This window comes from Lontra canadensis, unplaced genomic scaffold (genome assembly GCF_010015895.1).
Source record: "Lontra canadensis isolate GAN:19392208 unplaced genomic scaffold, GSC_riverotter_1.0 scaffold75, whole genome shotgun sequence".
NCBI classification, from domain to species: domain Eukaryota; kingdom Metazoa; phylum Chordata; class Mammalia; order Carnivora; family Mustelidae; genus Lontra; species Lontra canadensis.
In genome coordinates this window covers 10,032,514-10,053,296 of record NW_022631069.1, presented here as the reverse complement: position 1 = coordinate 10,053,296, position 20,783 = coordinate 10,032,514, and the positions used below count along the sequence as shown (strand labels likewise).

General features: G+C 46.8%; 1 protein-coding gene across 4 annotated transcripts in view; it reads left to right on the top strand.

Moving 5' to 3' along the window:
- The window catches only part of ELAPOR1 (endosome-lysosome associated apoptosis and autophagy regulator 1), a 69,760-nt gene that overhangs the window by 24,161 nt on the left and 24,816 nt on the right, over positions 1–20,783 (top strand). For all 4 annotated transcript variants that reach the window (XM_032881562.1, XM_032881560.1, XM_032881559.1 and 1 more), the window contains exons 2-7: positions 9,126–9,246; positions 11,330–11,522; positions 17,260–17,407; positions 17,888–17,968; positions 18,543–18,648; positions 18,793–18,942. In XM_032881562.1, coding sequence (XP_032737453.1) covers positions 9,126–9,246; positions 11,330–11,522; positions 17,260–17,407; positions 17,888–17,968; positions 18,543–18,648; positions 18,793–18,942 — 799 coding nt within the window. The remainder of the gene's footprint in view (positions 1–9,125; positions 9,247–11,329; positions 11,523–17,259; positions 17,408–17,887; positions 17,969–18,542; positions 18,649–18,792; positions 18,943–20,783) is intronic.

Sequence of the window (20,783 nt, the reverse complement as noted above, 5' to 3'; positions counted from 1 at the left end):
TGGGCACAGGGAGATTTAATAACTGATCCCCGATTGTGCAGTTTGGGGTGGCGGGACAAGGTGAGAGTCTGGATCTTTGGGCTCTAATCAAGAGTGTCTTGCACAGCTCCAGAACCTCTCGAGAGTCTACCTTTTCCCCACCATGCAGTCATTCAACAAATCCTTACTGATAGCTACTGTGTGGCAGGCACACTGTCCTGGGCACTTGGGCTACATTAGTGAACGAAAATAAAGATACCTTATCTTATGGAGTTTTGCATCTGATCTGGAGTGAGGATGGGGCAGAAATAGACAAGAAACATAATGAATAAGTTACAAAGTGTGTTTGAAGGTGCTAAGTGTATGGAAAAAAGTCACTCAGGATTTGAGGATCAGTGGGGTGGAGGGGATGGGATTACAGTTGCAGATAGGGAGGTCACAGTGGTAGGGATAATGTCACGGGCGTTGGTGGGGGCTAAAAGGGAATGTGAAGTGACCAGCCCAGAGCCGGGAGCAGAGCGTGCTCGTAGGTGCTCACTAATGGTGGCTGTCATCACCACACCAAATCTGTCTCTCTATTGCCCTGTCGGTGTCTCCCAGGAGCCCTCAGGCCAAGGCTGTGCCCAAAATGGACAGGCAGCTCAGGTTCCAGGCAGGTTGGACAGCAGGGTCAGGGTCCTGCCTGGCCCAGGGCATGGCGGCACAAAGTGCCCCAGCTGGGTGTAAAGACCCAGGATCCTGTAAAGATCCAGGATCCAATGTGTCCATGGCCAGACCAGCAGGGCAGGTCCTGCAAGAGTGAACGAGCACCATCTCTGTTGTTTTTGACCAACATGGAAGCTGAAAACCCAGAGTAGAATAGAAAATGTTGAAAGAAGGGACAGCGTAAGTCCAGGGCTCCCCCATACTCCTTCAGACCAGGAACCCCAGGGCTCCTGACACCATGTTGCTAGGCAACAGCACACAGATTGAGGACAGCCTGCCTGGGGTCTGTTTGCTTTGGCTGCTGCTGGGTCTGGTGCCTGTTCTGGGGAGAGGCTGTGCAAGGAGAGGAAACACCTGACTAAAAGCATGATTAGAGGAAGACCACAAAGACATCCTTGACTCTGAGTCTGCTTCGGTGCCTGCAATTCCACCTTGAGCCATTTGCTCCTTCAAGCCGAGTCTGGGATGTGAAACTTTTGGTTAAAACAATATCTTCACTGAGGAGAACAGATCTGTAAAATTTTAGGAAAAAAAGTCAACAACACAGGGTTGCTTTATTCAAGCGGGGGAAATCCCCACTCCCCTCCAAAGGAGATTTCTAAACCCCTAGACTCTGGACCATAATTTGAAAATCCTTGACTTTAAAGTATTTCAGCCCCCTGTTAAAAAATGAACAGCCTTTACTCCACGAAATAGTTATTTTAAAATTACTAATTTTATGACCAGTTTTCATGGTTTTCTGCTGGGGGAGGGGTGGTGGATCACAGACTCCTCTGAGGATCTGATGAAGTCTGTAGACCCTCTGCCCAGGAAAATGCACATACCTGCAATTCTGCATCTTGTTGTATTGGGGAAGTGGTCCATGGGCCGTAGGTTAAGGATCTCTGTCCTGTGGGACATTTGTTTACCTGATTTGCTTCCAAGTGAGACAAATACTTCAGTCTTGAGGTATAGAAGAGAGTTTTGAAGGAAGGAGAGAGCAAGGGGGAAAAAGATCTAGACAAAAATCAGAATCTTAGGGATGAAGCCCAGGAATCTGTATTTTTAACATGATCTCCAGGCAGTTGTGAAGATCAGACAGATGTGAGCACCAGAGGCCTGGAGGTGGTCAGTCTAGGGTCCTGGGGCCCAGGAGACACTGCTACTGAGTTAGCAGTCCTCCTGAGGGTGAGGAGGAGAGAGATAGGGAGAAGTCCTGCTGCCCTCCCCAGTCTGACAGGCTGGAGAACAATAAGAAAGAGCCTGTGTTCACAATGGGAAACTGAGGTCACTGTGCCCCTGAGCCTCAGCCAGACCATTCACGCAAAGCAAAAAGAACAAAGAGCAGGAGTTCATCCTACTAAGGCTGGGCCTAAGAGAAAGTCTCAGTTGGCACACTGATGTTCAAATTCTGATATTTCTTTCTTTTTTTTTCTTTTTTTTTTTAAAGATTTTGTTTATTTATTTGACAGACAGAGATCACAAGTAGGCAGAGAGGCAGGCAGAGAGGCGGGGGGAGCAGGCTCCCCACAGAGCAAAGAGCCTGATGTGGAGCTCCATCCCAGGACCCTGAGGTCATGACCTAAGCCCAAGGCAGAGGCTTTAACCCACTGAGCCACCCAGGCGCCCCAAATTCTGATATTTCTCTGTGGTTTCCCATGTTCTGTATGCTGGCCCTACCAGAAAAGGTTAGTGTCCCCTTGTTAGTCAGGATTGTTTAATGGGATCTGTTCCCATCGGAGTCAGGTGCTTTCCAAGCAAAGAAGCATTTGCTACTGAGTCAACAAATAACTATCGATCCCACTGTATCAACTTTAGGGTGTTTGCCTGGCCTATTCTGCCTCCATCCTGAGATTCTTTCCAGAGGATCTGCTTTTTCAAGGATGGTGAGAGAAGGGGATGAGCCTGAAGGGAAGGAAAGAGCAGGAGGCGACCTCCTCCAGAACCCAGGGCCTATAGTCAAAATCCGGGTTTACTTAAGAACCTGTTTCTTGACACAGGTCCTATCCCAGCCAAGACAAACGCAAGTTGTGTTTATCTCCTGCTTCCTTGGGTGGTTGTGGCTTTATGCAACAGTGACTTGGTGATACTCAGATTTAGGGGTGAGACCCCCTGCTGGGCTCGGTCTTACCCTGCCTGTGGAGGGGAGGTATCTACCCCCCACCCACATTGTTGCTGTGGTTCTTCACCCTGACAGTGTTTTACTCGGGTATAGCCCTTTATCCAAATCAAACAGTGAAGATTTGTGCAGTCCAATTTGTATAAATTTTACCTAAAAGTAAAAAAATAGCAACAACTTTCAGAAAGGTGGAGTAGGTGGAAATAAATGTGGAGTGGGTCCAGGTAGATGAACAAGAATGGCAGAAATTAAGTATTGAAACTGGGGGATGGGATCATTATATTCCGTTTTTAAAAAGTAAATAGTTGACATTTTTGACAATAAAAAGAAAAAAATAAATAAAAAGGACTTAGAGATGTCTGTTTTTGCTTAGAAATCTCCTTCCCTGATCAAGAACCTTAAAGAAACTCATACTCTTTACCCTAGTAAATTCCACTTCTGGGAATGTATCCAAATAAAATAATGAGAGGTACACAGAAGGCTTCATAGTAGTGCTATTTAAAATAAGGAAAAAGCTGGATAAAACTCAATGTTAAAGGAACTGTGGTACAGCCATTAAAGACACGGGAAAGTGCTTGTGACCAAAATTATAAAAAACAACAACAAAAAAAAACAAAAACCAAAACGAAATAGCCACAGCACGAAACTCCAAACTGTACTATCTTCATTTTGTTTTTAGAAATGCATGTGCACGTATAGAAAAAGGCTCTGGAAAGAAATGTAATCGTATGTTTAAAGTAGTGATCTCTACTTGCTTGGGCTTGTGGTCGATTTTTACGATCATTTTATTATTTAAAATAAAATTTTTTTACTATCATTTTAATTGTAGCCTGTATTTTCATCTTTTCTGCAATGAACATGGATTTCTTTGATAATTATTTTAAAAACTGAGCAGAGCCATTTTGAAAGAAGTAGGGGGCAAGAGTGGAAGAGAGAACTGATTACCGTGCGGGTTCCAGTCATAGAAGAATAGGGTACTGGAAGCAGAAGGAATCTAGAAAAGGCCTAAACTCAACTTTCTCAGTTTACAAACTCAACTTTCTCAGTTTACAAATTTCCCAGACGAGTCAGTCCCTGGGACCTCTGGCTTAGCACCGCCCTGAGCCTCACTTCCCTCCAGGGACCTCTGCAACTCCAGATCCTGGGAACTCTGGACACATGGTGTCAATCCTAGCAGGCCCTGCTCGGGGACCAGCTATTTGACTTACTAGCCAGTCTGGGTCGCCTGCTGCCGGCGTCTGTGGCCAGCTGGCCTGGGGTAATGCCCTGGCAGGAAGAAGGTTGGAGAGCAATGGGCCTCACAGCCACCGGATCACCCAGTGCCTGTCCCTCTGACAGTCCTGCCCGAACCTCTCTGTCTCGGCTCTGCTGTCACAGAGGTTAGTTACTTCTAAGTAAGGAGTGAGGTTCACGTTTGTGGTGTCTGGCCTTGTCATGGCTTTCAAACCACTGTGAGTTGAAAAAGAAACAGTGTGGTTGCATGGTTAGTGTCAAGTTGGAGTCAGAGACGTGTTATATAGCCTTTGCCAGAGTCCTTAGACATGGTCTTAGTCCATTTGGGCGGCTCTAACTGAATACGGTAGACTGGGTAGCTTCAAAGGCAAACGTTTCTTACTCATGGTTCTGGAGGCTAGGAAGTCCAAGATCAAAGTGTAGGGAGATCCAGTGTCAGGGGAGAGCACTCTTCCTGGGAAGATAACCTTCTTCTCACTGTATCCTCTCTTATACGAGACTCTGTTCCTCTTCGTATAAGGACACTGATCCCTTCGTGGGGGCTCCAGGCTCATGTCCTAATTACCTCCCAAAGGCCTCACCTCCAAATACTGTCATACCAGGGCTTCACCAGGGGACACAAATAAGCAGTCCATAACAGATATCAAAACCTTCTCTGGAGAAAGTGGGGGCAAGCAAGAACGTGCAAGGATAATTAATTGTAGAGAGTGGTGGAAGAGCAGAAATTAGCCTACCTATGTACGTGTTTATGACCTGTCTCCTCCCTGCCCCATCCCTGCCAGCACACTCCCCACCACGGACGCAGCTACACTCCTTGAGAGCCGAGACTGTCTCGGACATCACTGCTTCCTCAGAACTTTGCACAGAAGAGGCCCTCAGAAACTACATGTTGAATGAGCAATGAGTGAACACCACATTCCTAGAATGTGGAAGACCTGACGTGTTCCAAGTGAACAGTATTTCCAGAGTTTAAACATTTTAATTCCAAAAGAGCAGAATGTTTGAAAAACAATATTTTTTGGCACTTACTCTTATTTGCAGAATTGCAGCACGCTGCTTTCAAACAGATGTCGGTAGAAAGCGCATAAGCACCAGGGGACCGCCATGGCGGGGGGTGTATCCAGTGAGACGGTCATCATGACCACTATGTCTGTTGTCTTCCACCCCTTCCTCCCCTCCTCCTTTTTGGTGTCTTTTTAACTTGGACAATATATATGCTTCTCTTTTAGGGATATTTCTTAAACACAGACTACCAGATCATAGGCTTCTACTCTGTGGTGTACTTAATAGGTTAAGTCAGAGATTGGGCAGGTTCTTGTAGCATATATATATTTTTTTAACTAGAAAAATTTTCTTGAAATACACATAGCATAAAATCATCTTGACCACCTTGAGGGCACCTGGGTGGCTCAGTCGGTTAAGCATCTGACTCTTGGTTTCAGCTCAGGTCATGCTCTCAGGACCGTAGGATTGAGCCCCATGTGAGGCTCTGTGCTCAGCATGGAGTCTGCCTCAGATTCTTTCTCCCTCTCCCTCCCACTCTCTCAAACAAATACATAAAATCTTTGAAATAAAATTATCTTGACCAGTTTTAGGGTACAGGTCAGGCATTAAGTCCATTCCCACGGGCAGCCATCGGCACCATCCACTGACAGAACTCTTTTCATCCTGCAAAACCAAAATTCTACTCAGGGGCCCAACCCCCAGCAACCACTATTCTACTTTTTCTCTCTATGAATCTGACCAGTATGGGTACTTCATCCAAGTGGAATCACATAGTGTTTGTCCTTTCGTGACTAGCCTAATTCACTTGGCATCATTTTCATTTACCAACAGATAGCTCAGTATTTGAGCAAGGAAATTCCAGCTTTGGGATTCTTTTCTTCTACTTTCTCACGTTCCCCAGGAGTATGCCGTGTGGCTGGATGACTTAGGAGAGGGCAGATAAACTAAGGTGCCCATCCCTTATTTCCAAACCCTACCCTTCTCCTGAAGCCACTGCCTACTGTGGCCCATTTAAAATTATAACTTGGCCCAGCGCGGGAGGGGTTGGCCCCTTGCTGGCTCAGTTGGTTAAACATCCAACTCTTGGTTTGGCTCAAGTCATGATCTCAGGGCTGTGGGATCAAGCCCTTTGTCTGGCTCCATGCTCTGCGAGGACTGTGCTGGAGATTCTCTCTCTCCTTCTGCCTCTCCACCCTCAAATAAATAAACATAAATCTTAAAAAACAAAACAAAACACCAACCTGTGATTTGGATATGTATCATATCACTGTGCATGGAGAGCAAGGAATTGTGTGCTGGACACACATGCCAAATATATTTGTATGTCTCCTTTGCCCATATGTTACGTAGACTGTACACTTCCAAGGACAGATCACTGGGTAAACTTGATGTGTTCATGGAACGCTGACTGCAGTCAAGGAGTGCTGTCAGTTAATGCCTCTGATTCAACTGCCTGTCTAAGCTTATGTCCTGAATGGGGAAGTCTCCCAGTTCAGATTTGAAACAGCTGCAGCAGACCCACCACCTTGCATGGTGGAAATATCCCCAAGTGACACAAAGTAAATTAGCACATATTGAAAGGGGAGTTTTCTAAGGCTTGGAATCAACCATTTTCCCAGCAAACCTCCCACCCAAGTGAGACCCAGGGGACGCCAAATGAAAGGCAGCGAAGAGAAACAGACTTGGCCCATGTGTCTCTGAAAGTCAAATGCAGTCCAAGTGAACTGAAATGATTTGGCCGAACAGATTAGGTATTTTAACACCAATTCTCAGGCCTCAGAAGCGAGTCTGGCTGTTGGCAGACAGCCATCACTGCCTTATTTAATTTTTAGATTTGACTGTTAAATTTGGCCCAGTGGGAAATTGTGTTTGATTGGACATACGAAGGTGGTGGATTCGGGGGGGAAGGCCTGGGTTCTAGCTCGGTGACTTACCTGCTGTGTGAGCTGGGACTGGCCCTTTCACCTCGTTGAGAGTTTTTTCTCATCTGTACAATGAGGGAAACATTCCTGCTCTGCTTGCCTTATGGGGAATTTGAAGATCAAATGAGACCATGTTTGAGAACTCTAAAATTACTATGCAGATGACCAGCGTAATTATGCTTACAGGCAGAACATCGAATCCTTTCTGCCCAGTTCACTCAATTCTGCATTTAATTTACATGCTGTGGATTTTAACTCTCATTCTTGCAGGAAAACCCTTTGGGGAGTATCGTTTTTAGACCTGGAATTGCTAATCTCAGCATCCTCTGAGATAAGGAAAAGACTGGAATTATGGGGAAAAATAGACTCAAAGAGACAATAGCCCAAGGACACAAAGGATTGCCACCCTGCTGTTCTTTCTCTCCTAGATGACACTGACATCTAAGCCCAAAGCCAAAGATTCTCATCAAAAGTTACGCTCACAGTTCCCCCAGTTTCCCCCTTCTCTACATCTTCTCCCTGTGGATGAAAATGCTGAGTTTGTGTTGCTATCTTGAGCCCTACTGGACACAGCACTCAGTAACTCTAATGGCTGGACATAAAATATGTATGTGGTAAATATGTATAATAGAGAGAAATAAAGTTCTCTTACAATCTTAAGTTTCTGAAACGACAGCTCGAGAAAACACGTTCACCGTGTTTCCACAAATCTGAGATCCCATTGCTTCTAAGACCCACTATTTTTATGTATCGCAAAGAGAGGAGAGCAGTTAAAATACATGGGGGTGCCTGGGTGGCTCCGTGGGTTAAGCCTCTGCCTTCGGCTCAGGTCATGATCTCAGGGTCCTGGGATCGAGCCCCACGTCGGGCTCTCAGCTTGGCAGGGAGCCTGCTTCCCCCTCTCTCTGCCGTCCTCTCTGCCTATTTGTGATCTCTCTCTGTGTCAAATAAATAAATAAAATCTTAAAAAAAAAATGACACAGTGCTTTCTCATTACGTCAGCTGTGATTTCACAGATGTTAAAATGTGAAATATGCATCTTAGAACAGATGAAATGCAGTGTGTTTACCTCTTCCAAAAGGTTAAGTTTTCTCCTTTTGGTTCTGATGCATTCTTAGATTAGCAGACTTAAAAACCATCTCATTTTTAGTCTCTGCTCCTTGCATTTACACGTGGTATGCAGTCATTCTTTTAGATGGGTTGAAGGGGGACAGTAAACCTATTTTTCTTATGGATACTATAATACCAAGTACTCTGGCACTTGAATATAGAGTTAGGTAAAGGCGGCTTATAAAATACTTGACAGAGCCAAAATTACATTAATCCTGTGGTCTGTCACTTATTATAAGATTTAAAAGAGGAAGAAATATTTAAGGGCGTGGGATGCATCTATGGTGGTCTTTTTTCCTCCCACATAGTGCTTTTTATTATTTTTGTTGTTACTCTTATTCTGTGAAATGCCTGATTAGGCTGTAGTGGCTGTTATTTAGGTTAGACTTAGTTCAGGAAAGCGAATGAACTGTGAGTTTCCCAGTACACAGAGAAATTTGGTATGAACAGGTTCCAATAATGAGAGCTGCCTGGGTGAAAATCGTGACGTTTTCATAAAATGCAAGGAGGGATTTAGAGTCTTTCTGGGCAGAAGATTGTATGAAGAACAAGAAAATACAGCTTCTGTGACAATCCTTTGCACACGTTCCAGGGACCAGAACTTGATCATAATTCTATCATTGGGGACAAGAAAAACTGCAACTGTTTCTAGCCCGTTCTGAACTTCCCTTCTCACCTTACTCTTGCCTATCAGGTCATTCCTTAAATACAACGGCCAAGAGAGTCACCACACAGAAAGGATTTCTAAGGACTAGACCATGGCTGGGTGGAGAGGAAGGATCCAAGTCATTGTAGCTCCTGTAGTCTTCCTAACAAGCCTTTGGGCACGATCCCTGCTCCCTGCCTGGGAAGAGGTGGGGGTAAGGGGATATTTGGCTGGTGTGGTACCATGTTGGCTAGTCAGTAGCCACCACGATCCTTGCTCCCTGCTGGGCGGGGTGGAGGCAGGGGTCTGGCGTGGTACCACGTTGGCGAGTGTCAGTAGCCGTCACGCTGGGTGAGCAGTGGGTGGAAAGCTATTAATGTTTGATCCCTGCTAATGCACATCTTGCCCTTTGTTGTCTCCCCTGTAGTCCGAGTACCACTACGAGTACACCGCGTGTGACAGCACAGGATCCAGGTGGAGGGTCGCCGTGCCGCACACCCCGGGCCTGTGCACCAGCCTCCCTGACCCAGTCAAGGGCACTGAGTGCTGTAAGCAGTCCTGCTTCTCGCCCTTGGCCTTTGCCCCAAACCTCTTGGCATCGGAGCTAGGATCTCCCCGACAGTGCCACTGACTTAAGGAATCAGATTTTTCCCTCGTTTAACCCCCTACCCCTTTGAGATTTGGTGCAGAAATGTTATTTCATGGCTGCAAAATGGGCATCTAAATTTGCCTTTATTTTCTTTTTTTTTTTTTAATTGAAATCCCATCAGGGGATAAAGAATAAGCAACTCCAGCTGTGTGCCACTCAGATCTTTTTTTTTTTTTTTGGTTCACATCCATTTGCTTTTGTGCCTGGGCGGATCTCTCCAATCTACGCTCACCAGCCACAATCAGTCCCTAGGAAAGACTGTGATTTGCTTTTGTTCTTGAAAAGGAAACCAGAAAAGATGAATTTCTGCAGAGACAGATCTTTAAAATGCACTGGGCATCGCTTCAGGGAAGAGAATCTTCCCCTGCTATGGAGCTGCCTGTGCAGTGGGGACGGTGGTGACTTGTCTGAAGCTCTGTCCCCACCTCTGTGACTCTGTTGTCCCAACTTTTCCACAGCTGGCAGCTCTTTCCCCTCCACTGTTCTTTCTAGAAATGTAAGGGAGTAACCATAGGGGCTACAGTCAAGGAATACTTGAAGATTTGGAAAGGAGACTGGGGACATTTAAATTCTAAAAAAAAAAAAAAAGCTTGCCTTGTGCCTGGTTCAGTCGGCAAGCAAGTGCCTGTTAAATTAATGAGTGGATATTGCTAAGGTCTGAGCAGGACCAAGGTGTGACTAATGCTAACAAATGAGCCATCTTCAGGTAACCCAGCCAACTCAGTTGAGTTCCTCCTATGGGCACATGCTATGAACCACGAAGAGACCTAAGGCCCAGTCTGCCTTCGGATGCCTACAGTCTTCTAGAAGAAGCAAACATTCACATCTCCATTCATTTTTTTCAGCAAAACTTAGCGGAGCCCCTGCCATGTCTGTGCCCATCACTGAGCCACTGTCCCTGGAGCCCAGAGCCTTGTGGGAGGCCCACATCAATACAATGTGTTAATATGGGGTGAAGAAGAATGGGAGTTACAGATGGATGCTTGGGGATCAGGAAGACCTGGGGGGACCATCTGGGCAAAAAGTTTGCAGGTGGAAAAACACCAGATACATCCAGGGAAGAACATGTGGTCTGGGGCAGAGGCAACAGAGGGAGGGTAACGGAGGGTGCTGTGGCAGAGAAAATCCTGTAGGGGGAGATCAAGCTGGAAAGTTAAGTTGAGGGGAAATTATGGAAGACTTGGAATGCTTGACTGAGAGCTTAATTCTATAACCAAAGGGGGAGTGCCTGATGATTTTTTTAAATAACAGGAATAATAGTACATATCAGTGTGTTAGAAAGATACCTCTGACCACAGAATGAGCAAAAAACAGGAAATAGGGAACCAGGTAGGAGGACACTGCAGTAGTTGAGTTAATAGGCATGAGAATCCCGACCAACATGGCGGCAGTGGAACAAGAAAGGAGACAGAGGCCAAAGGCTCACAGGGGAAATTCATGGCTACAGGCTGGGCACCATTCAGAGGGGTCAGCACGAGAGGCCATGGTATCTTCTACTGGAGAGTTCTTAGAATAGCTGAGGCTTTCCCTTAGGAAATGTCATGTATATGCCCAAAGTCCCTCAGCAAGGCAGAGTTCCCATAGCCCTAAATCTTTCTTTTCTTTTTTTTTTTTTTAGTAACAGCTTTATTGAGATATAATTTGTATGTCATAAAATTCACCCCTCAAACATGTAAAGTCCAGTAGTTTTTGTCCAATTCTTCTCCAAAAGAAACATCACATTCACAAGCAATCTCTCCCCATGCTCTCCCCTCAAAGTCCCAGGCACCACAAATCTGTTTTCTGTCTCTGTGGATTTGCCTATTTTGGACATTCCATATACATGGAATCATACAAGATGTGCCATGGTTCTAAATCTTTGTGGGGCAAACTCCTAGATCTCGATCTTCTGTTCCCCCTTTTCAGGTGCCCACAAGCTGCCCAGATCTCCTGGGGTGGCAGGAGTCTCACCACCCTGCCCTTATCCCCGCTCTGTGTTCCAGCCTTCTCCTGCAAAGCGGGGGAGTTTCTGGATATGAAGGACCAGTCCTGTAAGCCGTGCGCGGAGGGCCGCTACTCCCTCGGCACGGGCATCCGGTTCGACGAGTGGGATGAGCTGCCCCATGGCTTTGCCAGCCTCTCAACCAACATGGAGATGGAGGACAGCACTACTGAGTCCATGGAGAACTGCACTGCGTGAGTGCCTCCTCCTCCCCCTTCCCCTGTGCTGGGCTGGGGAGGTTGGAAACAAGGGAGCCAAGTAGCTAAGGGGAGGCCAGAGCCGCTTCCCACAGGACTGCTGGACATGACGCCCACCTCAGCACACTCTTACCGATCCAAACTTACCGGTGACTGACAGGCACTTGTGAAAGGTGGAAAACTGGAGGCAATAAGGGAATAAGGTAGACAAGGGTTAAATGGCCAGTCCACTTAAAACAAAACCTAATTGGAGTTCCACCATGGGATTTTGGATCAGGAGTAAAATTCCTCAACTTGAGTGCAACACAATGTGCAAAGCCTCAGGTATCTCCCTGGCTTTGGTGCTAACTCCTAAAACGGGCCAGCCCAACCGGTGTTTATGGGTTGGGGGGGATAGGCTAGGACCAGAGGTTTGGTCGTTGCGGTCCAAACCCCTTAAGACCCCGGGGACCAGCCCCAGGTTCCTCGGGAACTGGTGAGCTATCCTTCTCGTAGCTGTGGATATTTAATCCCAGGAACAAGAATTAAATGATGCGGCTTTTACGAGCCAGGTACTATTCTGAATGCTTTCCCTATATTACTTTCTATAATTCTCACAAGAACCCTCTGAAATTGGTATTGTTGTTCCCTTCACACACATGAGGAACAGGAGGCTCAGAGAGGTTAAGTGACTTACTTGTGTTTTTTTACCCAGCTTCAAACCTGTGACATTGGAATGCAGACCCAGTCCCAAGCTTTCTACTGCCTCGTGCAGACATTCTCAAGGAACATGTAGCGTACGCAAGGCAATGTTGGGTTCTTATGGGAGAATTATGGAGGGATGTACAGATGTGAAAGACAGTCACCCACTGCTCCTTGTTCAATATTGACAAAGAAGATGGGAGAAGGGCCACCAGGGTGGCTGAGTCAGTTAAGTGTCTGAATCTTGATTTTGGCTCAGGTCATGATCCCAGGGTTGTGAGAGGAGCCCCAAGTCTTCTTCAGGCTCTGTGCTCAGCATGGAGCCTGCTTAAGATTCTCTCTCACCCTCTGCCCCCCCCCAAAAAATAAAAGAAGATGGGAGAAAAGTACATGAAAGTTTCTCTTATACCCAAGCAATCAAAAGGATAAAAAGAAGTTAATAATTGTTTACACTTGTGTTATACTTGGATTTCTAAAACTGGGACCAATGTCTCCCATTCCTAAAACTGGGACCAAAACCCCTCCCATTCTAAAACTGGGACCAATGTCTCCTATTCTCTCAATAAGAAATATAGAGAAAAAAAATTACGGAAGCACCATTATCAGAGCCAGGCAGCAGGCATTTTATGGTCCAATTTTAATGTCACTTTAGAATTTAATATTTGTGTCCGAATCATTGCATGACAAGGTTGGCAGCAGAGATGGAGCCAGAGAGGGTTAAAGCTGAAAGGGGACCCATTTGTGCCTTAATAGAGAATGTGATTGACCCCAAACAAGGTGCAGGCCTCACTCACTCAATCAATTCTTACCCTCACGAAGAAAGGGTTTCTCTCTCTCTGGGGACCTCACTGAGAGTCCAGAAATCATTACCGCTCAGCAAGACAGGATGTGGGCCGGTTAATAACAACTTGTGTTTCCATAGCACAGAACCTTAGCTTCAGGACCTGGATCTTCATGGAGCCCGAGACATCCCCAGGAGGGGGGGAAAGGATGTTTCTCCTCTGTAGAAACAGAGAGGAAATAGGCACCTAGAGAGGCTTTGTGATTTCCACACTGTCCTCAGAAAGGCGGTCATGGAACTAGTACCAAGAAACCTAGTGCCTGGCTTTTCTGCTCACCTGAGTATTTACTTGAATCCATGTCCGCTGCCTCCACCCTGACCAGAGCCCGCCTCCTGCCTGTTCTGGGCTCCCCCAGCTGGTCTCAGCTTCCACTCCAGCCTCTGTGGGGCCCCTGGCCATCAGTGGCCAGACCCATTTACTTAAAACATAGAGCCAACCGCAGTACTTCCCAGCTCAAAACTCCATATTCTACGGATTCCTGTTTTCTGGGAATAAAATCCAGTACCTTGCCACAGCCTGCATGGCCCTGCCTTGGTGCAGCCTCTGCCTTCCGCCCATTTCGCCGGGATCCAGCCACGCTGGCAACCATGCTCCTTCCCTCCTGGGTCTTTGTTTTGTGTGTGGGTTTTTGTTTTTTTTTTTTAAGATGTTATTTATTTATTTATTTGAGAGAGAAAGAGAGTGTGCAGCATGCATGAGTAGGGGGAGGGGCGGAGAGAGAGAATCTCAAGCCGACTCCCCCCCCACCCCAAGGAGCCTAACGACGGGCTCCGTCTCACAACCCTGAGATCATGACCTGATCCAAATTCTAAAGCCGGACAGTCAACCAACTGAGCCACCCAGGTATTCCCCGCCCAGCTCTTTGGACACAGTCTCCTCCAGCTCTTTCAGCTGATTCCTGCTTTACCCTCAGGTCTCTGCCTAAAAGTCACTTCCTGGGAGCTGCCAAACCTGGCCCCATAGATTCCCATTACATACACACTGTTCATCTTCTATTTCTCTTTACGGCACTTATCAGACTGATTACTATGTGATTAGTTGTGTGATTAGGTAAGTGTCCTAATCACTTCAGTGCCTCAATTTCCTCATCCTAAAACAAAACAAAACAAAACAAAACAAAACAACCAGTGGTCTTTTTCTTTTAGGCTGTGGTGAGGATTAAACAAAATGATCCGTGTGATGAATTTAGAGCAATGCCTGGCACTAGAAATCAATCAACACGTGTTGTTACTGAACAGGAAATGATCTGCACCAGAGACAGCTCTGACAGAACCCAGAATCGTGGTGCCTTGTGCAAATGTAGCCCACTGACGGCATCCTTTTAATTATTCATCTCACTTTGGGAGTTATTTATAGATAACTCCATGGAGCCCATCAGCTCTAAGGGTTGTCTCTTTTAACAGGAGAAATCAATACTATTAGATTAAGGGGAGATGTTTGGGATGAGCTCAGCTTAGGTATTTTGGATAAACTTCCATTTGAGAATAACATCGTCGAAGAACTGTTATTATTCTAAAAACTCAGGGGGAATCCAGTGGACTATTGGAGGTCCCCTTCACTGGCCACTGTTAATAATTGCCTGGGCTGGTCTCAGGCCAAACAATGATATAATGGACTTATCTTTGGTCACCCTTTTCCACACCCACCTGTGTAACCCCTAGTCCCTCCTGTTTGCCAGGGCCACGCTTGGTGCCCGAGCAACAATGTGAGCAAGACAAGGGTGACTTCTGCCCTCACAGAGTCTGTCAGCCAGCCAGGAGGACAGACAATTAAAGAAGACTTAAACAAATAAAGAGGAATTAGAATATGACCAGAGGAGAAAGCCAAATGGCAAATAAACCAAAGAAAAGATAGTGAACCTCGATAATAATCAAGGAAAAGAGATTTAAAGCCCAAGAAGCCGTTATCTTCTACCATATCACATTGACAACAACTTTATAGTCTGACCATTCCAAACTTGGGGAGCCTGTGGAGCAACAGGTATATTCTCACATGCCAAGAGGGGCACATCCGTAGCAACCACTTTGGAGAACTGTGGCAGGAGCTGGTAAAGTAGGAGGTTCACATACCCTCTCACCTAGCTTCCCCCTCAGACATGCATACAAGGAGAGGTATAAGAATGTCTCGAACAGAGTATGTACAATAGCCAAAAAAAAAAAAAAAAAAGGAAACAATCTAAAAGTCCGTTAGCAAGTAATAGGTAAGTAAATACGTCAGAGCCATGCAAGGCTCTGATAGTAGCTTAGATAGCAGCAAACATGAAGAAGGAGCTTTGTGTGTGGGTATGGATGAATCCCACAATCATATTGAAACTAACAAAAAAAGCAAGTTTCAGAACACAGACGTATGATGCCATTTATGTGAGGTTTAAAAACAAGAAAAAGCATGATCATAGGACATATTGTTTAGAAATACCTGTATAATTAGTAAAGGGTAAAGAACCGCATGGAGATGATAAGCACCATATTCCAGAAAGTGGTTACTTGGCTGAAAGGAGTAAGGTAGTCAAGGGCTTGAGATTTGCTGGGTGTACACCAAGGCTTCTGCTGTATTGTATTTCTTTTTTTTCCTTCAAAGATTTTATTTATTTATTTGACAGAAAGAGAGAGCACAAGCAGGGGGGAGGAGCAGAAGGAGAGGGAGGGAAGAAGCAGGCTCCCCGCTGAGCAGGGAGCCCGAATCAGGGCTCCATCCCAGGCCCCTGAGATCATGACCTGAGCCAAAGGCTTAATGCTTAACTGATGCTTAACTGGCTGAGCCACCCAGGCAGCCTCTGTATTGTATTTCTCAAGCACAGTGGTGGCCTTAAATCTTTCATAATATGTGTAAGTGAAGTGTAAGAGAGCTGTGGCTGCGGGAAGAGAATCGGTGACAGCTCAGAGTGCACATAGCAGATGCCAGTAGAGTCAAGGAGGACTTCTCAAATGAGGTGACATTTATTCTAAGATGCCTGGTACACAGGAGGGACTCAGGATTACACAGGAATTAAACAGAGGGAGGGAGGGGCTTCCTGGGTGGCTCAGTCAGTTAAGTGTCTGACTCTTCTTTTCAGCTCAGGTCATGATCTCAGGGTGGTGAGATAGAGCTCCATGAGGGGTTCCTGGCCATGGAAACTGCTTAAGATTCTCTCTCTCTCTCTCCCCCTCCTCTAAACAAACAAACAAATGCTGGTGGGCTGGAGTCTAGAGAGTAGGTACGGATTTGTGCCCTATTCTAAGGGCAGCAGGGAAGTGGCATGGTCAGATTTTTGTTCTGGAGGACCTCTGCCACCACAGTGTGGAGGAAGGATTGGAGGAGGCAGGACTGGATACAGGGAGGCAAGATAGGGGCTGGTTCAGAGCTGGGGGTGGGGGGTGCAAGGAAGAGGGAGAGCGCTGGGGTAGGGTGTGGCCAAGTTGAGAGATATTTAGAAAATGAAATTACAAGACAGATTGATTGTCTCTGATGTTCTCTGGCCTTCCTTCTTCCCAGTTACCAGTTATATGCAGCATCTAAAAGTGGGCATTTCCAGGGGTACCTGGGTGGCTCAGGGGGTTAAGCCTCTGCCTTCGGCTCAGGTCATGACCTCAGGGTCCTGGGATCGAGCCCCACATCGGGCATTCTGCACAGCAGGGAGCCTGCTTCCCCACCCACCGCCTGCCTCTCTGTCTACTTGTGATCTCTCTCTGTTGAATAAATAAATAAAATCTTTTAAAAAAAATTCTTTAAAAGTGGGCATTTCCAGAAAACCAGCTAGACTGGATATGTCTGCTGGTTTTCCCTGACAGCTTTGGAGTTGTGCAGACCTGGGTTTGAATCTGAGCCCTGCCACTTGCTGGCTGCATGACATCGGGCAAGGTCTCCACTGAGCTTCAATTTCAGCATCCATTAAATGGGAAAGAAAAGAAGTCATGAATACAAAACACTGTAGTTCAGTACCCGGGAGATAAGAAGCAACCGATAAATGTTACCCCTCTTCCCCTCACAACACCTGCCATCTATCTTCTGGATAGTTCTGTAGAATGTGGGGATGCACCCACCTGCCTTCCTTGTGTCCGCTGTATCCCCAAGCTCCTTGATCTGGAGGTCACTCTTGTTCATGTCTAAATTCCCATCTGTGAATCACAAGTCTGGAGTTCCTCAGAGACCCAGCAGGGCGTGAGACCTGCACTTCACACAAAGCACGGAGGGCCGTGACCCCGCTGATGAACATGGCTTCTGTTTCCTCACAGGTCCAAGTGGGTTCCCCTTGGTGACTACATCTCCTCCAACACGGACGAATGCACAGCCACGCTGATGTACGCCGTCAACCTAAAGCAGTCTGGCACAGTCAACTTTGAGTACTACTACCCAGACTCCAGCATCATCTTTGAGTTTTTTGTAAGCTCCCGTCGCCGGGGGAGGATGGGAGGTAAAGACTGTCCAGGGCTCAGATTCACTGACAGGAATCGCAAGCGTATTTCTGGTTGGGAATTTTCCACAGTGGTCTTCCCTCTGGAGAGAACTGTGGACAAAATGAGCTGAGACTTCGAGAGGCGAGGAGAAAGAAGCTGGGGGCCTCTGAAGGGAAAGAGTAGGGTCCTGGAGACTGTAGGCATTCTGTCCATGCAGACATGAAAAAGTGTGTAAAGGCTTCTGAGTTCCAAGTTATTTCTTTGGCATTGATGTCCTGATGTTTTGTGTGAATAGCTAGCTCCCACCCTGCTTCAAGGCTCATGTGTTCTGACCTCAGTCCCTAAAGGAAATTGGCAGTTCCTCTCCCATAAGAAGGGCCCTCTGGAAGGCTGTGATAGCAGGGCGGGTAAGGAACCCATTTTCTTGGAAAGCTGAGACTCTCTTCCCAAACTCCTGCCTCCTCAGGTTCAGAATGACCAATGCCAGCCCAATGTAGATGACTCCAGGTGGATGAAAACCACAGAGAAAGGATGGGAGTTCCACAGTGTGAGTATCCTGCCAGCCTCCCTGGAGCCTTTCCTGGGGATACCAGCAAAGGGGCCCTGGGCTTTTCCTCCAAGGGGTGGTTCTTCCCAGTCTGGGCTCCCACCTCTCCGTCCCTAGAGGCCAGGCGTCTGACCCAATGAGGACGTTGTAGTTTCTGTCCTCTTGAGTTGACAGAGTATGGGTGGGAGATGACTTGCACTCGTGGCCTGACCCCAAGGATCAGCAGCTTGCCAGCTCTAAGGCCCAGGTCTTCTGGGGATGGGGTGTGGATACACAGAACCAGAGAAGAATGCAGGAACTCCACTCACCACTCCTGTCAGTCCTTTTAGGCCCCTTCATAGGTCTCGCCTTGGAGATATTCATGGTATATGTGGGTTTGGGAGAGGCCACGAGAGGGTGTTAAGAGGAGGCTTCAAAGCAGAGGGGACTAAGCTGAGCTGGGTGGAAAGCAAAGCTGAAGAAGGTCAGGGAGGGAATCAGAAAAGGTGCCGCCCAGCAGCCGGTAAGAGGACAGGTCCCTACCAGAGGCTAATCCCATGGATTAGGGATATCTGTCTTCCTGTTTGTGGCTTAGGTGGAGCTAAATCGAGGCAATAATGTCCTCTATTGGAGAACCACAGCCTTCTCAGTGTGGTCCAAAATCTCCAAGCCCGTGCTGGTGAGAAACATCGCCATAACAGGTACCAAGAAGGGAGCAGGGCTTGGGGTCTGTGGACTTCCTGACTCAGGGGAGGGGGGGTTACTGGGTGTCAACCCCCAGAGGGCTCAGTCTCGGGGCTCAACCCTTGCTTCTCCATGTTCTCCATGCCGTTCTTCCTCCCTAGGGGTGGCCTACACTTCAGAATGTTTTCCCTGCAAACCTGGCACGTATGCAGACAAGCAGGGCTCTTCTTTTTGCGAACTTTGCCCAGCCAACTCCTATTCAAATAAGGGGGAAACTTCCTGCCACCAGTGTGACCCCGACAAATACTCAGGTGAGGTTCCTGAGGGAGGGTAGAGTTGGGAAAGGGGCGGGTACCAACAACCAAAGGGAGAAACAAGAAGGAGAACCATCCTTCTGGCCATGCTGAAGATGACTCTTCGTGAACCCCTGCTTCCGGACGCTGGAAGAACCCTGCTGATCCATACTCCACCGATCACTCCGGAAGCAAAAGTGAAATCATTCACAAGTAGTTGGTGAGCCTCTCCTATCTGCCGGGTCCTATTCTAGGTGCCTAGACTACAACAGCAAACAAAACCCTATCTTCATGGAATTTACATTCTGGTGGGGGGGAGGGGGAGACAGACAATAAACAAGAATGATAATAAATATATAATAAATTATGGTATGGTAGACAGTAAACCGCGCAGGGTGCTGTGGCAAAAAGAAAAAGCAGATCAGGGCTAGAGGGATTAGGAAAGTTAGGGAAAGGGGTTGCAATCTTTTTTTTTTCCCCTAAGCAGTGAAATTTGTATAAATGAAATTTTTTTTTTAAGATTTTATTTATTTATTTGACAGACAGAGATCACAAGTAGGCAGAGAGGCAGGCAGAGAGAGAGGAAGGGAAGCAGGCTTCCCACTGAGCAGAGAGCCCGATGCGGAGCTCGATCCCAGGACCGTGGGATCATGACCTGAGCCGAAGGCAGAGGCTTTAATCCACTGAGCAACCCAGGTGCCCCTGTATAAATGAAATCTTATATAAGATTATAATTATAAATAATAGATACAGTAAGCAAAAGTTATACATTTATGTATTTTAATTCATAACAGCTATTATCAGAGTTAGGTTAGAAGAGCCATGAGGCTGCGTTGATGAGCAAAATATTTTTTTTTTAAAGATTTTATTTATTTGACAGAGAGAGACACAGCGAGAGGGGAAACACAAGCAGGAGAGTGGGAGAGGGAGAAGCAGGTTTCCCACTGAACAGGGAGCACAATGCAGACCTCGATCCCAGAATTCTGGGATCATGACCTGAGCCAAAGGCAGATGCTTAACGACTGAGCCACCCAAAGCACCCCAAGCAAAATATTTTTTTAAAAGATTTTATTTATTTATTATTTGAGAGCACGTTGGTGCTAGGGTGGGTGGGTGCGGGAGCAGAGGAGGAGGGACAAGAATATTCCTCTGCAGTGCAGAGCCAGAAGCCAGGCTCCATCCCACCACCCTGAGATAATGACCCGAGCTGAAATCAAGAGGCAGACGCTTAACCGACTGGACCACCAGGTGCCCCGATGAGCAAAATGTTTTGATAGAAAAGATTAAAGCTGGAAGTTACAATCTTTTATCAGTGTGATGATCCACTGAATTCAAAGGCCGTCTCAGGAAATCAAGGCTTCCTTAGAACATAGTTTAAAAACCAGTGTTCGGGGGCTCCTGGTGGCACGGTCCATTGAGCATCTGACTCTTGGTTTCAGCTCAGGTCATGATCTCAGGTCGTGGGATTGAGCCCCACAATGCCACTGTCTTGGCACTCAGCATAGTCTGCTTGGGATTCTCTCTCCGTCTCCCTCTGCTCCTCCCCCATCTCCCCACCCCAACTTAGACCCCACTTGCATGCTCTTATGCTCTCTCTCTCTTTCTCTAAACAAACAAACAAATCAGCCATCTGAGGGCAAATAAGGGGACAGGTGTAGCAGCCTGTGGCTACGGTCTCTGAATAGCTTCCTGAAGTATCCCAATTTAAGAAAGAGAACCTGGGCGTGTGAGGGAGTCCCAGGGCCACAGGGCTCTGGTGTAAGATGGGCAGTCCCCCCAGAGGACCCTCTTCCCAGGCAGCCCATAACTATTCCATTTTTCCTTTCTTACACAAAGCCACACACACACTCCCAGCTCAA